The 17,662-nt window shown below is 54.9% G+C and overlaps 1 protein-coding gene across 3 annotated transcripts in view; it reads right to left on the bottom strand.

The window, feature by feature from the left end:
* Positions 1 to 1,436: 1,436 nt before the first annotated feature.
* The window catches only part of DNMT3B (DNA methyltransferase 3 beta), a 29,466-nt gene continuing 13,240 nt past the window's right edge, over positions 1,437 to 17,662 (bottom strand). Inside the window, exons 4-23 of one of the 3 annotated variants that reach the window (XM_062204030.1) lie at positions 17,010 to 17,114; positions 16,168 to 16,302; positions 15,435 to 15,641; positions 14,450 to 14,608; positions 13,673 to 13,780; positions 12,417 to 12,564; positions 11,913 to 11,972; positions 10,908 to 11,033; positions 10,729 to 10,773; positions 9,753 to 9,832; positions 9,423 to 9,535; positions 8,916 to 9,099; positions 8,564 to 8,648; positions 8,040 to 8,185; positions 7,720 to 7,810; positions 7,362 to 7,510; positions 6,739 to 6,824; positions 4,854 to 4,923; positions 4,101 to 4,219; positions 1,437 to 2,838 (exon numbers count right to left, since the gene is read on the bottom strand). In XM_062204030.1, coding sequence (XP_062060014.1) covers positions 2,697 to 2,838; positions 4,101 to 4,219; positions 4,854 to 4,923; positions 6,739 to 6,824; positions 7,362 to 7,510; positions 7,720 to 7,810; positions 8,040 to 8,185; positions 8,564 to 8,648; positions 8,916 to 9,099; positions 9,423 to 9,535; positions 9,753 to 9,832; positions 10,729 to 10,773; positions 10,908 to 11,033; positions 11,913 to 11,972; positions 12,417 to 12,564; positions 13,673 to 13,780; positions 14,450 to 14,608; positions 15,435 to 15,641; positions 16,168 to 16,302; positions 17,010 to 17,114 — 2,358 coding nt within the window. In that variant the 3' untranslated portion in view covers positions 1,437 to 2,696. The remainder of the gene's footprint in view (positions 2,839 to 4,100; positions 4,220 to 4,853; positions 4,924 to 6,738; positions 6,825 to 7,361; positions 7,511 to 7,719; positions 7,811 to 8,039; positions 8,186 to 8,563; positions 8,649 to 8,915; positions 9,100 to 9,422; positions 9,536 to 9,752; positions 9,833 to 10,728; positions 10,774 to 10,907; positions 11,034 to 11,912; positions 11,973 to 12,416; positions 12,565 to 13,672; positions 13,781 to 14,449; positions 14,609 to 15,434; positions 15,642 to 16,167; positions 16,303 to 17,009; positions 17,115 to 17,662) is intronic. The other 2 variants (XM_062204028.1, XM_062204029.1) reach the window with 2 other exon arrangements.

The following is a 17,662-nucleotide window of genomic DNA, read 5'->3' as shown; positions in this document are numbered from 1 at the left end:
CCGGGGTGCAGGATGCCAAAGCCACACTCATCCAGTCCCCAGCAAGCAACATGGGACACCCACATGATGCCAAGGGTGATGAGGGGTCGGGGATCCACAGAGCAGCTGCTGTCCCTTCACCATCAGTGGTCCCAACAGCTAGACATCTGCAGCCATCTCCCTGTCATTGTCGCTAACACTGCAGTCACTGCTGACTTTGCATCCTCACAAGGACTTACCTGCCAGGCTCCAGGCAAGGCCCTCTTCCCAGATCTGACCCTATGAAGCAGGTATTAGCTCCACATTTAGATGAGATCAAAAGCTCCAAGCAGCTAAGCCAGTGACATGACAATGTGCAGGAGGGGCCTGGACACACCCCCAGGCCACCACAAGACTCCTTTGCAGAAGTCTTATACCTTACACGTACACAACGCCCACACCAGCCCAGAACTTCCATCCTGTTGTCCACTGTTTCTTTTGGAAACACAAAGATCCACTCCCCGGCCAGCGCCGTGGCTTAACAGGCTAATCCTCTGCCTTGTGGCGCCGGCACACCGGGTTCTAGTCCCGGTCGGGGCACTGATCCTGCGGCGGCCATTGGAGGTTGAACCAATGGCAAAAAGGAAGACCTATCTCTTTCTCACTATCCACTCTGCCTGTAATTAAAAAAAAAAATCCACCCCCCTAGCTTCCCCAGCCCAGCCCACCCAAGGAAAGGTCAGAGCACATGAGGGCCCCTCACCTGGAGGGCTTGGCCATCTCCCCTCTTGGGGTTTCGAGGTCGGGAGCGTTTGTTTTGCTTCATCCTGCCCTGGCATTTGGCGCAGCACTGTACCCAAGATGGCTTAATTGGGCCGCAGCTCCGCAGGAGCCCAGCTTGCTAATTGCCAGCTCTCTCCCCATGGCAACCTCACCTGGGCACCTTCCTAGTAAGAGTCTCTCCTCCTACCACGCCCACTGAGGAACACCGCCGTCCTGATGTCTAGAGGCCAGGCCTTACTTATTCCCTCTCCCCACACTATTACCAACGTTGGCAGTGCTGGGCGAATGGTAGCTTTCAGTCTGGGGCAGCAGCCTCTGAGGACCTGCTCTACCCAAAGGAAAGGAACTACACTGGAAACCGCCGCTGCCAACCAGGAGCTGACAGCAAGGTGCAGGGAGACCACCGCGGCCCTGGGGCTCTTGTGACTGGCACGGCCTCCACCAGCTGCTCCGCAGCAGCCATGGGTGTCCCAGACGTGGAAACCCACTTACTCACCCCTAGGGCCCAGATCCTCAAGCCCTCCAGGTAAGCTCAGGCAAATTTAGACCCAAAAGCAGTGCACCCACCCCAAGTTCCCAGTCTGCCTTGGGCCCCCATAATCGCCCTCCTGCCCCAACCCTTGCCCTCCACACGCGCTGACCCATCTGACTCAGGAACAGAAGGAACGCCAGTCGTTTAGCGAAATACTGATTTTAATTAAACATAATAAGGTAAACTCTAGGCATCATCATCTTCCAGCCTAAAAATTAGCAAAAACTGTTGAAACAAGGCACAGTTTTTTCCGCATACTTGTTCCGTGGCTCCAGTTACAAAAAAAAAAACTTTTAATGAAAATGTTGAACATAAAAATAGAAGTCTGAGATTTTAAAAAAAGATGTATAAAAAGCCCCACAAAACTCGTCAACGTTGTCTCTTATCCTACAAAATAGCACCAGTAAGAAGAGTAAAAGGTGTTAAAAACCGTCACAGACAGCATTTCTGAAATGCAGCGAGCTTAGCCTGGCCTCCCCTTCCTCTAAAAACATGGGATAAAAAGGATTCTAAAATCTGCAGGGGAGGGGCGAGCTGCTGCTGCGCACCCCCTGGCCATCTCTTAGATGCGGGGAAAGTGAGAACCTGTGCTTTCGCCCCTGGCTGTAGGGGCAGGATGAGGCCTGAGGGTTGGGGTGGGGGGGCATCATGGGGGAGGTCCCTCCTTCATGCCCCTCACACAGGGAGAGGGGACAGCCGGGACTTGTCTACACAACATGGCAGCTTATACAACACAACCAGCCCACCCCTTCCTGAGGTCCCCTGAGGTGTCCTGCACTAACTGGGAGGGACTTAGCTACAAATGGCCCCTGCCCTTGGGTGTGTGGGGGAAACAGCCCTGAACGTGGTGATGACGTCATCCCTGCTGACAGTCACCATTGTGGAAAATACAAAGGGCCTGACAGCAGCCTCCAGTCCTTGCACCCCTTGCAAGAGGAGAATGTGCCAGGTCATTTACATCCATTCCTGTTGCTAGCCCTAGAGACAACCCAGGCCCTGAAAAAGACCCTTCGCTACACGTCTCAGAACACGGAGGGGCAGGCATTGCTAAAAATCCGGTTTACAGTTGCTGTCTTGAGCCATCTGCCAGCAACAACCCGAATATTGGAGAGCTGTCGGCACTGTGGTTTTGGTATCTTAGCCATTGTTTCCTCTGAGCGGTAACCCAGGCCGGGGGAGAAAACTACCTACTTCAAGTTTTTTAACATTTAGAAGTAAAAATGAGCACCGTGTGTGGCCGCTCTCAGCAGCCAGGTCTGAACTGTGCACAAGCAGGTGGCACCTTGCGGTCCCCTGGAAGAGACAGGGTCAGGCGGCTCTGCTCCCACCAAGCAGGAGAGAACTGAGGTACACGGCGAGACCCCACCAGCTGAACTGAGGCAGGGCAGAGCCTGGTGCTGCCCCTGCGCGCACCTGTGCGGGACTATTCACAGGCAAAGTAGTCCTTCAGTGGGGCGAAGAGGTGTCGGATGACGGGCACGCTCCACGACCTCCCGAGCAGCTTCTGGCGGGCGCCGCGGCCCATGTTGGACACGTCCGTGTAGTGAACGGGAAAGCCGAAGATCCTGGGGGACACCAGGGTAGAAGGCAGCAGTCAGCAGAGCTCACCCTCCGGCACACTTGGCACACTCGTGCCCTCCCCGTGGCACAGGCACTCAGAGGCTGTCCCCAGGGCATCTGCCTCCGGCACCCCCAGTGCCCCTGGCAGACCTTTCTTGGCTGAGTGAATGGCCAGCCAGGTAACAGACACAAGGACAGCACAGACTCTCTCACCACAGACTCAGGACCCAGCTCCCCTCTTCAAATTCTATTCACTAGTGGGAGTGCCAGGCAGGACTTCAGGCAGATGGCAAACACACTGCTACTTAGCAGGATCCCACCAGGCCTGGTGAGCAAGTGCAGGAGAAACTCCAAGGATCCAAGGTTGTCATCCAATGGGGCAATGACAAATGGGTGTTGGAAAACATACTAAAAGTGCATCTCTTTGCCTGCATCTCTGTATCTACAGAATGACATGTGTCACACCACATCTTATCTCACAAATCCGGCGCACTGGTTCACACTTGGTTCACAAAATAGAGTAATGTACACCGGAAGACGTTGTGCAAACCTGACCAGTCTGTTAGTCAGAAGTGACTAAAGAACCAAAGCCTGTTATGGAAAATTCTCAAAGTCTGTTGGAATGCAAATCAAAAATCTAAAGAGGAACATTCACAACTATATCACTAGCTAATGTGAAAGAGTAAAACAGTGTCAAAGAAAATAAGTCAGAGGAACTGAAATGCAAGAGATGGCTCTTGATGTGAAAGCAGACAAACTTAGCCAAATCATGAGATGTAAGAGGACAGACTGAGTCGGAGCACCTCGGCTCCTCATGCATCTGGGTGTCCGGCATGCTGGGGCAGAAGACCCAGGGCAGCCGTGCCAGAGGTACAGTTTAATGACTTGGCAGCACCTGTGCCCCTCTGCCCTCTACTAAATTATCCATTCATTGGAGAGGCAGAAGAGACACCCATTGCCCAAAGGCTCGCATCGGCTATGGTTAAGGAAGTCCAAGTCAGGAGCCAGAAACTCAATCCCATGTGGGATATAATAACACGAGTTGTCTCCACTGGATCTGCTGTAGCAGGAAGCTGGAAACCACGGGCCAGAGCCAGGGACAGAGGATACGGGGAAACCTTACCATTCTACCAGGAACTAAGGACTGGCTTGGAAAACACCCAGTCCCACAGCCATGAGGCGGCGCCTGCCCTGGCACTGGGCCTCAGCCCCATGGTTCCCCTCTGGTCGCTGCACCTTTTCCCTCTCCATGTGCAGCCTTGCTCACCTTTCGAGCTCAGTGCACCACAAAACATCTTCTTTGCCATTCATGACAACAGGGAAAAGTTGGTTTTTCCCCTGTTTGATCGAGTTCGACTTGGTGGTTATTGTCTGTACTTTCTTTAACTGGAGAACAAAATGACATCATGGAGTGAGCGAGCACAGAAGGAAGGGGTTCGGGGAGGTGGGGCCCAGAAGAGCCTCAGGAAGGTGGAGAAGGGAGGGCCGGTGTGGGAGAGAGGGTGGCAGGGAGGGGGTCACAGAAGGAGTGAGCATCAGGATGAAGAACATCTTGTGCTTCCCACAATCAAAGTTCAGCCCCAGAATGATAAAAAGTGACGAATGAGGTCACGTGGGGCCTTGGGAAGAAACCAGAGTGAATGGGAACGAAATCCCCCAGACAGAGAATGATCTCCACTTAACACAAGCACTGAGAATTGGGTCCACGGAAGTCATATTAAGATTAGAAGGCATCACCACTCCCATCCTGAGAGGGATGGGGGAAACGCTGTGTCTCTTTGTCCCCGGCATTCTCCAGTGAGAAGTACAGCTGCCTTTTCCCACAGTGATTATTATTTGTTTATCGAGAATGTTTCCGATTCTCTGTACTTGAAGATGAAGACAGGACAATGACGTGGGAGGAGAGAGGCCCAGCACCAGGGGGTGTGGTGGGGGGAGGGGTAGTTAGTGGTCACCACCAAGGCCGTGGCTCGTGGGAGGCTGCCCGGAGAGGCAGTGCAGCTCCGTGAACACATCTTACCTTTGCTGTCCTACTGTATTCCAAGCAGTCCTGCAGCTCGAGCTTATCATTCTTGGATGCTATCACGGGCCTGGGAACAGCCAAAACCCATTACTTCCTACCGTCTGTGAAGGGGCCTCAAGGTGGGAGGGCCAATGCTATCAGAACCGGCCCTGGCAGAGAACTTCCTACAGATACACGACGCTGGCATAACCACAGGTCTGTGTGCCAACAAAAGTTGCCTTCAAATCGGATGGAACAATGTGGAAGGATGGGGGATCAGCCCCTCGGAGTGGCCTGACCACGTGGGCTTTGTGAGCCACTTAGCCAGGCACAGCAGAGTCGGGTGACTCTCGGCGGGGGGGGGGGGGGGGACACAGCTTGAAAGTGGGCGCCGTTTCGCAGGGAAGAACAGGAGGAGGATCACAATTACCCTTTCAAGGTTCACCCTTGCAAGGTCTTTTGCAACTGCACAGAGAAGCAAGCAGATGCCTGGGGTGTGCAAAGGACAGAGCAGAATCCAGCACAAGATGTCCGAATGCAGCAATGATGACCACAGTATCGCCGGCAGTGGGAACTTCAAGGCCAAAATACACGCTGCCATGAGCATGCAGCACAGAATCCGGGTCTGCTAGAGTGGTCTCTTCCCTGAAAACCTTCCAGTGAAACCTTGGCACCATTTACAACCCTTCCGTGGTCCCCAAGGGAGTGGAGGGGACCAGGAGGACAAGGACTCAGCAACAAGGGAGGAGAGGAGTCTCAGCCCAGGCTTGATTCCAAGTGTATGCTGCAAGGGCTCCGCCCACATCAGCCCTTCCTGCTGACCCCTCCTGCTAAGTCCACAGGCTTATGCTGCCCAAAGCCCACATCAGTCGTCCTTCCTGCTGTCAGCAACGCCACTACCTCATCCCACCACACAGCAGCAGCCACTGAGAAACTACCTGCCCAGAACCCTCTGTAACTCCCCATGCCAAAGTGGGGTCCACCTGCTTCTAATCCAGCTCCCTGCTTATGCAGCTGGGAAAGCAGTGGCCCCTGCCGCTCACGTGGTAAACCACATGGAGTCCCCGGATCCTGGATCCAGCCTGGCCACTTGGAAGTGCACCAGTGAATGTCACTTTGCCTTTTAAATAAATAAATCTTTAAAAAAAATAAGTAAATCTAAGTGGTATCACTGCATTTGGTGGTGTCACTGCAGTTCCTGCTGGTGGCCACAGCCACCCCACAGCACTGTTCTGAGGTGGTCTGGCCACCCCCAGGGACGGGAACGTGCTGCAGACTCCATGGCTCCATTCCTCCCCTCAGGCTCTGCTGCAGTGCAAAGCCTACCTCCACCTTTCAGCCATGAACCTGAGGGAGCTCCAAAATTGACAACAGCAATGAGTACTCAAACATTGATGTGATAAACCGGACATAGTACCGTGTGACTGTCACAGTCACCCCTGCCCACTCTGAGATCATGTTACTATCACTTTTTGCATCATAGTTAGCAAGGTGTTCTTCAAACTATGTATAGAGGATGCACAACAAAGACACTGGCTTTGCGTCAACAGGTGCATCTTAAACTGCCTTTGCCATGTGGTAAGGTGGAAAGGCCTTGGCTATCTTCAGGCTACTCGCTGTGGTCAGTCACCACAGGCCTGGGCCAGTGGCTGCTCCACCTCAGAAGTGGCAGAAAGGGACTTTGTACCATCTTCTACAGCAGCGGGGATAGGGTAGGTGTAGATGCCCCACTGTCTCCAGTACACAGAATCTGTAAAAGTATCCCCAGTGGCACCCAACTCTGTAGGTAAGTGGGGGAGCCAGGCACGGAGCTCCTTCCAGAGGTAGCTCTTACTTCCCTGCTCCAGTGTGAGAGCTTGCATTTCTCAATTGAATGTGGCTGTCCCTGCCAGGCCCCTGTTACCTGTTCATCCCAGGCAGATTGCCCCAAAAGTACCGGGCCCTGTGAGCAGCAGAAACTTTGATGGCATCGATCATCACCGGGTTACACTGCAGGGAGGGTGAGAGAGTAAGACAGCGTGAGTGAGCTAGCTAGCTGCTAGGAGCCCACATCATAACTGAGGACGGGCCCCATGTGGGTGCCCTGGCAATGGACAGGTTGAAAGGTTGTCACTGAGTATGCTACAGAGGTGGTAAACGTCACTGGAGGATTACAATTTGGCCACAGCATGTGGGCAATTGGTTTGTACCACAGCACAGCACAGTACACGGCCACCTCTCTTTGAAGGCACTAAGTGAGCTTCTGGCACAGTTAAATGAGTCAGTCTACCAACGTCCTTACTGCAGTGCCTGGACATTGGAAAATGAACAATAACTAGCAATGTGAGCAAAGAAACTACTAAAAGGCATCACATCTCAGGGGTCTATGGAAAATGCACAAGGTTTCTCAGAGACCAAATGTCCAGCATCTAAGAGAAGCCAGTGACGCACTCAAGTCTTAGAAGGAGTAAGGACTACACACACACACACACACACACTCATTGCCAGCAGGGAAGCCCTGAGAGTCAGGTTCCTCCATCCTCTCACCTCCAGGAACCTCGAGATGTCCCTCTTGTCTCCAACCTTCATGGCTACAACATTCTCAAACATCCAGAAGAATGGCCGGTCGTCACCCTCCTTGGGCCGCGTGTAATTCAGCAGGTGGTAGAACTCAAAGAAGAGCCGGCCTGTGCCTTCTGCATCCAAAAAAATACACGGAAGAGCAGGGTTCATTCCATACCTTTACTACAGCCCTCCCTATTCCCTGGCCAATGAGCTCTCAGTGACTCCCTGAAGTAGTCTGGATTGGCTAGGCCATTGTAGTCCATTAATGACGGATGTGTGCCTAGACAGTTCCCATAGGCCCCACCATGCTCCGCTTAAGGGCTGTCCAGGGGCTGCTCACCATATAGGCCTTTCCGGGCAGGATTCACATTGGAGAGGTCGTTGCACGGGCTGCCCCCAATCACCAAGTCAAAGGGCCCCCATTCATCAATCTGTGGGAGAAGAGGGTCAGCCTAAGGTTCAGGGGAGGGATAAGGGCAGCAAGGGTGTGCAGTCGGCCTGGACCCAAGAAATCCCACAGCTGACACCTTGCTTGGTCATCACCCACCTCTGACCCCAGGAAACCTACAGCTCAGCCCCCCAGGGTCTGAATCCTCGACCATGTGCTCGCGGCTCTCGGCCTGTGCAGGTGCACCACCACGGCCAGCAGTCTGCACTCACGTTTTTCTTGGTGATGTTCCTGACGTCATTCACATATTTGATATTCCCCTCGTGCTTAACGGTCCCCACTGCGATCGATTCTTCACACACTTCTGAAGCAACATACTTTTCCACCTTTATGCCCAATTCTTTGAGGACCAAGTACCCTGTGGTTGGTGAGAGAGACACACTTCCTGAGCTTCCTGGCACTTCCTGAGCTGGTTCTTCCTCACCAGGAGGGTGAGGAGCTGAGCCACTCTACAAAGCGGGACGCCATGGGGGACGAGGGGACAACACTGGGGACAGCAGTTGCTCACCTGATGGTTCTGAGAATGCCTGCACACAAGAACAGCTAATGCAGACATCATTGTAAAAGGACCACGGTCGGGAGGTGAGAATCAGGGAGTCACAGGGCAGACACAGGGAACCCCTGGGGTGTGGCTTGGTGCTGATGGCATCACCTGGACAGGCGTGTGTGCAGCTCCCTGGCTGGCCCCTTACTAGGTGGCAACAGAAGGGAAGCCCTTGGTGAACCCCAAACCTACCTGTCGCAATGCCATCGAACAAGGACAAGACTCGAATGGGCCGCCGGCGGGCTGCAGGAATGGCAGGATACAGCTTGGGAGCTTCCTGGAGGGTAAAGAAGAGGAGCTATAGAGGTGGTGGAGCAGGGTGGGGGGAGGGCTGTCCTTCCTCCAGTGACTCAAGCCCTGCTGTGGTCAGCACTGGAACCAAGCTGGGGTGTGGCAAGGAAGGCCAAACATCCCTGAGGCCACAGCCACCCTGCCTTGGCGGCCTCCCTGCTAGGACAGCTGAGAGCAGCCACATGCTCCAGCTCACAGGACAGCAGGGAGGAAGCCCTGGCAGGCCCCCACGCCGCCCTCCCTGTGGACTCACGTATTCGTGCCCCATGTCGCTGGTGAAGAAGGCCTGCAGGCGCACGTTCCAGTCCTTGCGGCGCCGCAGGACCCCATGGCAGCGCTGCGGGACGCACATGTAGCAGCTCCAGGGCTCCTGAAGCTTGGCGTCGGCTGCGGTGCCACTGCCCACCAGCACCTCCAGGCACTCCACGCAGAAGCACCTGCACCCAGGACAAGGGGCAGCTGAGCCACTCAGGCGGCTTGCCTCGGGACCCTGCCGGCCACCCAGGAACTCAGCAGCTGGCACCTCCAACTTGACCAGTGGTGGGAGGTGCCCGTGATGCCAGCCTCCGTCATCTCCGTGGATCCCTTGTATTGTAGGCCAGCTGGCACATGTTCAGGGGAAACAGTCTAACCTGCTGCTCCCCACTGACCACAGGTCCCCCACTCATCCTGAGCTCAGCACTCCAGGCCCTGTGTGTGCTAAGCCTGAGCCATGGCCCCTGCAGGCAGGCCAGCCAGGAGGGGGAGGGGCCGTGCTCACCTGCAGCAGCTCGTGTTGCTGCACAGGAGCAGCTCCCGGCCCTCGCAGCACACGGTGCAGTATGACTGATAGCCGTCGTCGTCGTACATGTAGAACAGCTCGAGGAAGCGATCCTGGCAGCCAGACAGAAACGGGCGTGAAACCAGAGACCGCGGCACGCTGGCTGCTAGCCCAGCGTGATCCACCAGTGGCCTGGTGCTGTCTTCAGGGACAACTGGTTGCAGACGCACCCACAGGGCTGCAGGGCTGCCTGCACACAGGGCTCTCCTCCCTTCGGCGGGGGGGAGGAGCAGCAGCAGCCCCGGCCATGTTTGGGGCGGGAGCACTCACCCGGCAGGTCTGGCAGAGGCCACCCTCAAAGAGTGGGTGGAAGGACACGGGGTTTTTCCTCCCGCAGGACAAGCAGCTGTCTGTAAAACACAGGGATCACCAGCTGCTGAGTGCTTGGACCCCCCACACCACTCCAGCCATGTGCCTCGGACTCCGCTGTGTCCTCATGAGATTAGAAAATCCACCAAGGAGACAGGCAAGGGTTCAGCCTTCGGGAGGCAAAGCTCAGAGCACTGCCCTGCCATCCCCGGGAGTGCGGAGGATCCCAAGTGCTCGGGTTCCTGTCACCCGTGAGAGACCCAGATGGAACCCTGGATTCAGCCTGGGCCAGCCCTGGCTGTTGCAGACATATGGAGAGTGACTGAGCAAACAGAAGATCTCCCTGTCTGGGACCTTGGCGATTTTGCTGTCCTGACAGGACTTGCCATGGTCCCCTTAAACGCATCCCTTGGCTGCAGTTCCAGAGCCCAGATCAGCATGGGGTTGATTGCCCTCACTCACCAGGTGGCAGGAAGGAGGGACAGGAGGGATATGGATGGGAGTTTGAGAGCATCAGGGATTGCTTCCAACCTGAGCCAGCATTGCCCAGGGCACTCTGGATCATGAGTTCTCTTACCCAGCACTGACTCATGGACTGAAGGACCTCAGACAGGAATGCGCCCCCAGGCACTCACAGCGCGTGGGGGGGGGGGGGGCAGCAGACAGAGGCTCAGGAGTGAAGTCACTTGAGGCACAGCTCCAGTTCTGTCTGATTTGAGAAGGCTCAAGGCACCGCTGACCTTACTCTCAGCTCTGGGGTTCCCGTGGCCAGAGGGCCCCCGGTTCTATCCTGTGCCATTCCCAGTTCCCGTATCCTTGAGCAAGAATCAGTCTCTTAGGCAATCAGGAGACCCATTCTGTACACTGAAATTATAGTAGCCAGGATTCAGGAACCCAACACAAGCCTTAACCCCAAGCAAGGAGGGTAGAACTCTACCTTCGAGGTTGCTCTTGTTGCTGGTCACATCGGCAGCCATTTGCTCTGTTTGGAAGAAAGGAGGTTTGAGATGTGGTCTGGTTCCGCTCCCTGGGCAGCCCTGCTGCTTCCTCTGGGGCGGCCTCCCCACCTGTTATAAGACAGTGGGCCCTGGATGACCCCCCAGCCCCGACAGTCACCTCGGCTCTGATCTTCCTCTCCTCGGTCTTTGCCGTTGTTGTAACAGTTGGTCTTGAGGCGCTTGGGCGGGGGGCAGTGCTCTGAGGCCGTGGAGTCTTCGGCCGTGCGTCTCCGACTCTTATTCTCTAGAAAAGAGAAGAGCGCACCCATGGCTTGGGTAGAGGCGGGGCCAGGGCCAGACCATGCTGTGCTGTGCCTGGGTACCAGCCATGTCTGGGGACAACAGGACAGCTAATTTGAACCCCACTCAGCACCCTGGTCTTATGTTTATACATTTCACAATCTATGTGTAAGAGGAGTAGATTCCCTGAAGGCCAACGCGCCTGCCCTGTAACGGACGCCACATTCAGCACTGAGCACTTGACATGTGCACAGAGCCCAGGAACTGATTTTACATGGAATGCTCATGTTAACTCAGAACTGATGTCAGCACTACCCTGGACATCACAATCTACCACAGGAATTCACTTAATTTGCATCAGCTAATATTCCATTTGTATTCAATAGATCCCAGCATAGAGATGAACTGTAAGATGTTAAAGATAAACCACAAAAGCTCCTACAATAAAATGATCAGCATTCATTTCACCTATTCCTTTACTTGTTCCAATGAGGCATCAAGAAAAATGTTATCTGTAAGTTCTTGTTCTATTCCGTGTAGACTAATGGACATGGCTGACTCTGACACTGCTAATATAATAAAATTAAACACACATTAAAATAAGGACCTCTTAGTGACAAGATGACATTTGACAATGCTTACAGTATTGAGAAATCAAGGAGAGAGCAGCAATCCGACAAGTGCACAGAAAAGGCAGGAAGGGTGCACACCCAACAGCGCAAACCTGGGGCAGCCATTTGTGAGGGTAGGGAGGTGAGGGGGCCCTGGGCCAGGAGTTCAGGCTGAGTTTAGAGAGTTGATCTTTTTCCAGTGACCATCATATTGGCAAAGAAATCCCAGGTGGAGGGAACAGCAGAGGAATAGGTGGGATGAGTGGGAATACCGTTTCTCCGTGCTTCTAAGTTCCTATTGCCTGCACGGCGCACCTTCGACTTATTAACCACTTTTTTCGGGGGGAAATAAAACAAAAACAGAAAACACATAAATGTACTGGCTTAAGGCAGTCTAAATTTTCAGCAAATCAAAAGGTTCATAAAGGAGGGCATGTCACATAAAAGGAGGGCTTTTTCCTTTGCACATGCCCCAGGTTCTCTCCAAGGAAGTAGTTTTTAGGTAAAGGATACTAGCGAACCTTGCCTTCTGACTTCTCTCATTTCCAGGGGAGATTCAGCTTTAACTGTGAGAGCCCTGGCAGGAAGGTGACCAGCAAGACCACACAGGGCCTGCCCGGTCTGCTCGGGGCTGGATTGCTTTTGCATGGCCCTGAGGTTCCTGGGGCAGGAGGTGGGCTTGCGGGGTTGAGTCCAGTTTCTGGAAGGTGGGTTTGAGCCTGCCCAGCTCGCCCTCCTGCAGTGCCATGGGTGCTGCCGCAGGGCCTTATCCCCACCTGGTTGCTTGCTGCTGTCGGGCTTGAGGCCCTCGATGCCGGTGGGCTTGAAGCCCCCGTGGGCCCACTCCAGCATGGGCTTCAGCTGGTCCTCCAGCGGGTCTGCAGGGCTGGTGGAGAAGGTCTTGCCAGCACGGACCCTGGCTTTCTGCCGAGATAGAAAGGCAGAGTCTGATGAATGCGGGCAGGGGTGCTGGCTGCGCCCGCCCCAGGGACGCCCCCAGCTGGGGCCTAAGTTCCCCTCCACTGGGGCCCCTTTCACAGGCAGACAGCTGTCCCAGGCTGTGGTATGTGGCAGGAGAAGGGAGGAGCCTGTGCAGAGAGCCAAGCAAAAGACCAAGGGGGCTGGGGGAGGGGAGGCACCAAATCCCCAGAGGAAATGGGTGCACCCTGTAAAGGAAGGGGTAGGCTACTCAGAAGGGACTGCTCCGCAGGAGAAGCCTGGCCAGTGCTCAAGGCCTCTGTACTTCACTCTGTCAGTGAAGGAAGCCATACAGACACACGGGGATCTACCAATCCACCTACATTGTAACAGCTGGCTCACAAACTTAGCACAAAGGCATTTCCAAGTTCGGCTGGAGAGAGGGAAGCCTGATGGGTCCTGCAAGTGCCAAGAGCCCCCAGCCAAGGGGAGCGGGCACAGCCCCCCTTCAGAAGGTGGCTTTATGGTCGCTGGCAATCACAGTACTGGCCCTACCTCTAGGGCCCACCTGCCAGACTGTGCTGCAGCCTGTCCCAGTGCCAGGACATTGCCAATCCCTGCCCATCTGCCAGCACCAGGGAGAAAAACCCTTCCCTTGTGGTCCATCACCCCCCCGCCCATCCAGGGCCATCAGGTGGCCATCCTGGCTTTCTTATTTTTAAAGATTTCTTCATTTGAAAGGCAGAGTTACAGACAGTAGAAACAGATCTTCCATCCGCTGGTTCACTCCCCACAAGTCCGCAACGAGTGGGGCTGGTCCAGGCTGAAGCCAGGAGCCAGGAGCTTCCTCTGGATCTCCTACGTAGATGCAAGGGCCCAAGCACTTGGGCCATACTCTGCTGCTTTCCAAGGCACATTAGTATTAGCAGGGAGCTGGATAGGAAGTGGAGCTACCAGGACTCGAACCGGCACCCATGGGATGCTGGTGCTTGCAGGCTGTGGCTTAACCTGCTGTACCATAGCACCAGCCCTACCATCCTGAGTTTCTATGTCTCTTGCTTCTCCCCTGCTCAAGGGTCAGGTGGCCATGCCCCTCCCCCCAGCCCCACATTACCTCCAGAGCCTGGAACATGGCCTTCCTATAGGAGACCAGTTTATTAAACGTTGCAAGGTTGAAGTGCTGGCTGAACAACCCCAGAGCAACAAGCTTGTCTGCAGAGACCTACAAGACAAAGATGGCATCAGGTTCTATTCACCCCTGTGTGGGCGAGGCCACAAGCACACTGAGTCAGAGGCATCCTTGCCACTTCCAGGGAATCCAAGCTGAGGCCAACATTACTCCAGGACACCTGTCCTTCTGCTCCCCCTGCTGGTCACAGGGGCATCGGCTAATAGTCTCATTGCCATGGACTCGCCCTTTGCCCCACTGTGTGATGACAAATGACCCTAGGGGAGCCCAGGTCAAGGAGCAACCAGAACCTCCCACTGATGCTGAGTCTCAGGAGGTACCAGATTGACGCTCACAACTGCCCTCATCCTTCCACCAGCTACACCTCCAGGTGGCCTCCTCACCTTGGGCCTGACCCCAAACCTGAAAGTCCAGGTGGACTACTCGAAATAGCACCCTTAGAGAACACAGAAGGGGTCACCCATGGGGCTAAGAATAAGAAAGCAACATCCAGAGACCATCTGATGATCACTAATGTCACAGAGGCTACCCACTCTGCAAGGCAAGCCACATCCCAGCACGGACCCAATAGTGTCCTGCTCTCCCCACCTGTTTAAGGTGGAAGAGGGGAGAGCTCAGTGCCTCCACCCCCCAGGGTCAGGCACAGTGTCCTCCATGAACAGAAGCCCCCCCTCCCCCAGCTGAGCTCTGCCCTGGACTTACCTCAGAGAATTTGCCATCGCCAAACCATTGCACCCATCGCATGCCGGCCATGGCCTGGCGCTTGGAGGTGGCCTTCCAGGACACCACCATGGCTGGCCACCAGGAGAAGCCCTTGATCTTTCCCCATACGAGGTCCCCTATTCCAAACTCCTTCCCATCCTAGAAGAAAAACCACATAAAGGAATCCCAGAAGGAGACCAGCGTTTGCCATAAATGTGACATGCTCATGTGTATGGACATGAGAGGCTTGACAGGGACCAGCAGGCAGCTTGTGCAGCTGGCAACCAATAGAGTGCCAGTTCGAGTCCAGGATGTTCCAGCTCCCTACTAATGCACCTAGGAAAGCACTCAAAGCGGGCCCAAGTGCTCGGGCCACTGCACACACATGGGAGACCTAGAAGAAGCTCCTGACTTCAGCCTGGCCCAGCCCTTGCTGTTGCGGCCTTTGAGAGTGAACCAGCGGACGGAAGATCTCTGCTCTCCCTCTTTCTGTAACTCTGCCTTTCAAATAAAAGGAATCTTTAAAAAGAAAAAAAAAAAGACATGAACCTGAGACATCTCCGTTTATATAACTGTGTGTAGTAGGTATCATGTATACAAACAGTACACTCATTGTATGCAAACAGTACACTTTGGGAGGGGACCCTATTCTGAGAACCGCACCTCTAGGTTGTGGGAATCTCACAAGCCCAGATGGTGCAGCCCACTACATATGGAGGTAACTGCTCAACAGCATATATATCTGGTCTGTCTTTGACCAAAACATTCCTGAGCCCATGATTCTACCCAATTCTAAGTACAAACCAGATCTGGGGGGTAGCTAAGTGGTACCTGCATTCTGCCTGGGAGGGGAGTAGGGGATAGGAAGAATCAAGAAGCAACAAGAACCATCTAGAATGAAGTTAGCTCTTGTGCTAAATAAGCCACCAATACCTTGGGAACTGCTCTCTTCCCTAAATGCCAGGGGTTGGGCTCGTCGTGGTACCTGGTACTCGGCTCCATCTGCATCTCTGTCTGCTTCCACCTGTGAAGACTCCAGGCTCTCCAGCTGGCTGTCCTGGGCCAGGCCCGTGTAGGGGGTACTGCTACTCTGGGGTGTCACATCGTCATCGGTGAGGTCGATGGTGAGGTAGGGACTGGTAGGGGATGGCCACGGCGTGCCTGTGGATGCTGTGGCCCTGCGCCTCAGGGACTGTGGACAGAAAAGACAACTTGTAACTGCACAGCACGTGCCTCCCCAGTGTGTTCCCAAACCAGCACAGAGCGTGAAGACAAAGAGAACAGGCTCATGGAGGGTGGGAGGCGTAGAAGTGAAGGCACGGCACAGTCCCAGGCAGCACCGAGAGGCTTCAAGAACCAGGCTCACAGACCTCGCTGGCTTATGAGCTCACCCCTGCTGTACCCACTGGGCTGCCTCAAGACAGTCAAAGAAGCTACTAAGGAGACAAGATGGTCTGGGGTCCAGTGCATTTCAAGTGGTCTAAGAGCCTGGCCACAGGGAATCCTTGCAACCCAAGACAGGTCCATCTGGGGATATGAGACCAGGAGAGGCATCGAGCAGGCCTGCAAGAAGGAGTCCACCAAGAAGCCAGGATGACAGAACAGCACAGTCCCAGCAGCAGGGAGCGTGAGGAAAGGCCCGGCTGTACACCAGCCCGGGGAGTGAGGCTGCCACCCCGAGAGGCCAGGGCGAGGGCGTGGGCATCTGGTGAACCAACCCTGGTTGCTGGGAACTCCACGGGGGATTCGTCCACGTGACTGTGGCCCTGCCGGCCTCGGGTGGAACGGGTGGAACGTGGGGAGGGCCTGTACCTCTCCCGGTTGGAGGCACTGTTGCTATTTCGGGTTCGGACCTGGAAGCAAGAGAGGATAAGCACCAGGACTTAGCTGACTGGAGTCGGGTCGGAAGCATTCGGCCTTGATACAGCCCGGGAGGCCCAGGGGCTCGGGCCAGCTGCAAGAGAACAGGCCACGTTGCTGGGGACACTCTGGCCTCACCCCAGTGGGGTGTGGGTGCTGGGCTGAAGTACATATTCCAAACTCCTTCTGTCCCAGCAGGCAGGGGCATGGCTGCCAATGAGCCTCTGAGGGGCTTCTCTGGGAAGCCAATGTATTACTGGGATAGAAGCCCCTCTGCTCTGTTGTTTCTCAAAATGGTGGGAAAGTGGGTATTGTAGGCCTGTGTACAAAACAGGCATAAAAAGGTAGTATTTGGGCCGGCGCCGAGGCTTAACAGGCTAATTCTCCACCTTGCGGCGCAGGCACACCTGGTAGTAGCTCCTGGCTCCTTGCCTCAGATCAGTGCAGTTTCCGCTGTGATCACGTGGAGTGAACCCATAGATGGAAGACCTTTCTCTCACTCTCTGTAACTCTACCTCTCAAATAAAGGTTTTTTGTTTTTTTTTAGGCCGCGCCGTGGCTCACTAGGCTAATCCTCTGCCTGCTGCACCAGTACCCAGGTTCTAGTCCCAGTTGTGGCGCCAGATTCTGTCCCGGTTGCTCCTCTTCTAGTCCAGCTCTCTGCTGTGGCCCGGGAAGGCAGTGGAGGATGGCGACTTACTGCTGGGCTTTCAGAGCGCGTTCTGGTCTCCCGGAACAGTTTAGGCATCACTGGAGTGTCTGACCCATCCCCGTCCTCGCCTTCATCTCCATCGCCCGTCAGATCCTTTGTAAAGGAGAGGAAAGGACCTGAGTGCACTTACAGCCCCAAGCAGAAGTCAGCTGCTCTGAAACTCATCATTGTGGTGATCAGTAAGACGCTGCAGTGGCTCACTGTGGGTTCATGAACTTAAGACAGGATTTAAATATAATCAGAATGCCACCCCAGTGGGCATGCAACAAGCAAGACTGTCTGGACTATGACCAGGATTTTCCACCATGCACACAGTGATGTTTCCTGACTGGGCAGCAGTGCAGGGGACCCTGGCTCCGGTGGGGAAGACCCCCAGGTGCCAGGCCCCTGCCTCACACCAAGCGCAGGTGCTGGCTGGCTGGGTCTGGAGTCAAGAAGGCGTCTTGGGGCTGGGCTTGCGGCACAGTGGGTCAGGCCTTGTCTGGCACTGGCATCCTGGAAGCATACTAGCTTGAGTCCCAGCTGTCCTCTTTCCTGCTAATGCACCTTGGGAAGCAGTGCAAGATGGCCTAGGAGCTTGTGCTCTGGGCTCCTGGCTCCGCCCCTGCTAAGCCCTGTCTGTTTCGGTCATTCTGGGAACA

Source organism: Lepus europaeus, chromosome 10 (genome assembly GCF_033115175.1).
Source record: "Lepus europaeus isolate LE1 chromosome 10, mLepTim1.pri, whole genome shotgun sequence".
Taxonomy (NCBI): domain Eukaryota; kingdom Metazoa; phylum Chordata; class Mammalia; order Lagomorpha; family Leporidae; genus Lepus; species Lepus europaeus.
The sequence above is the reverse complement of the archived record's forward strand: the minus strand, read 5'-3'. Positions and strand labels throughout refer to the sequence as shown.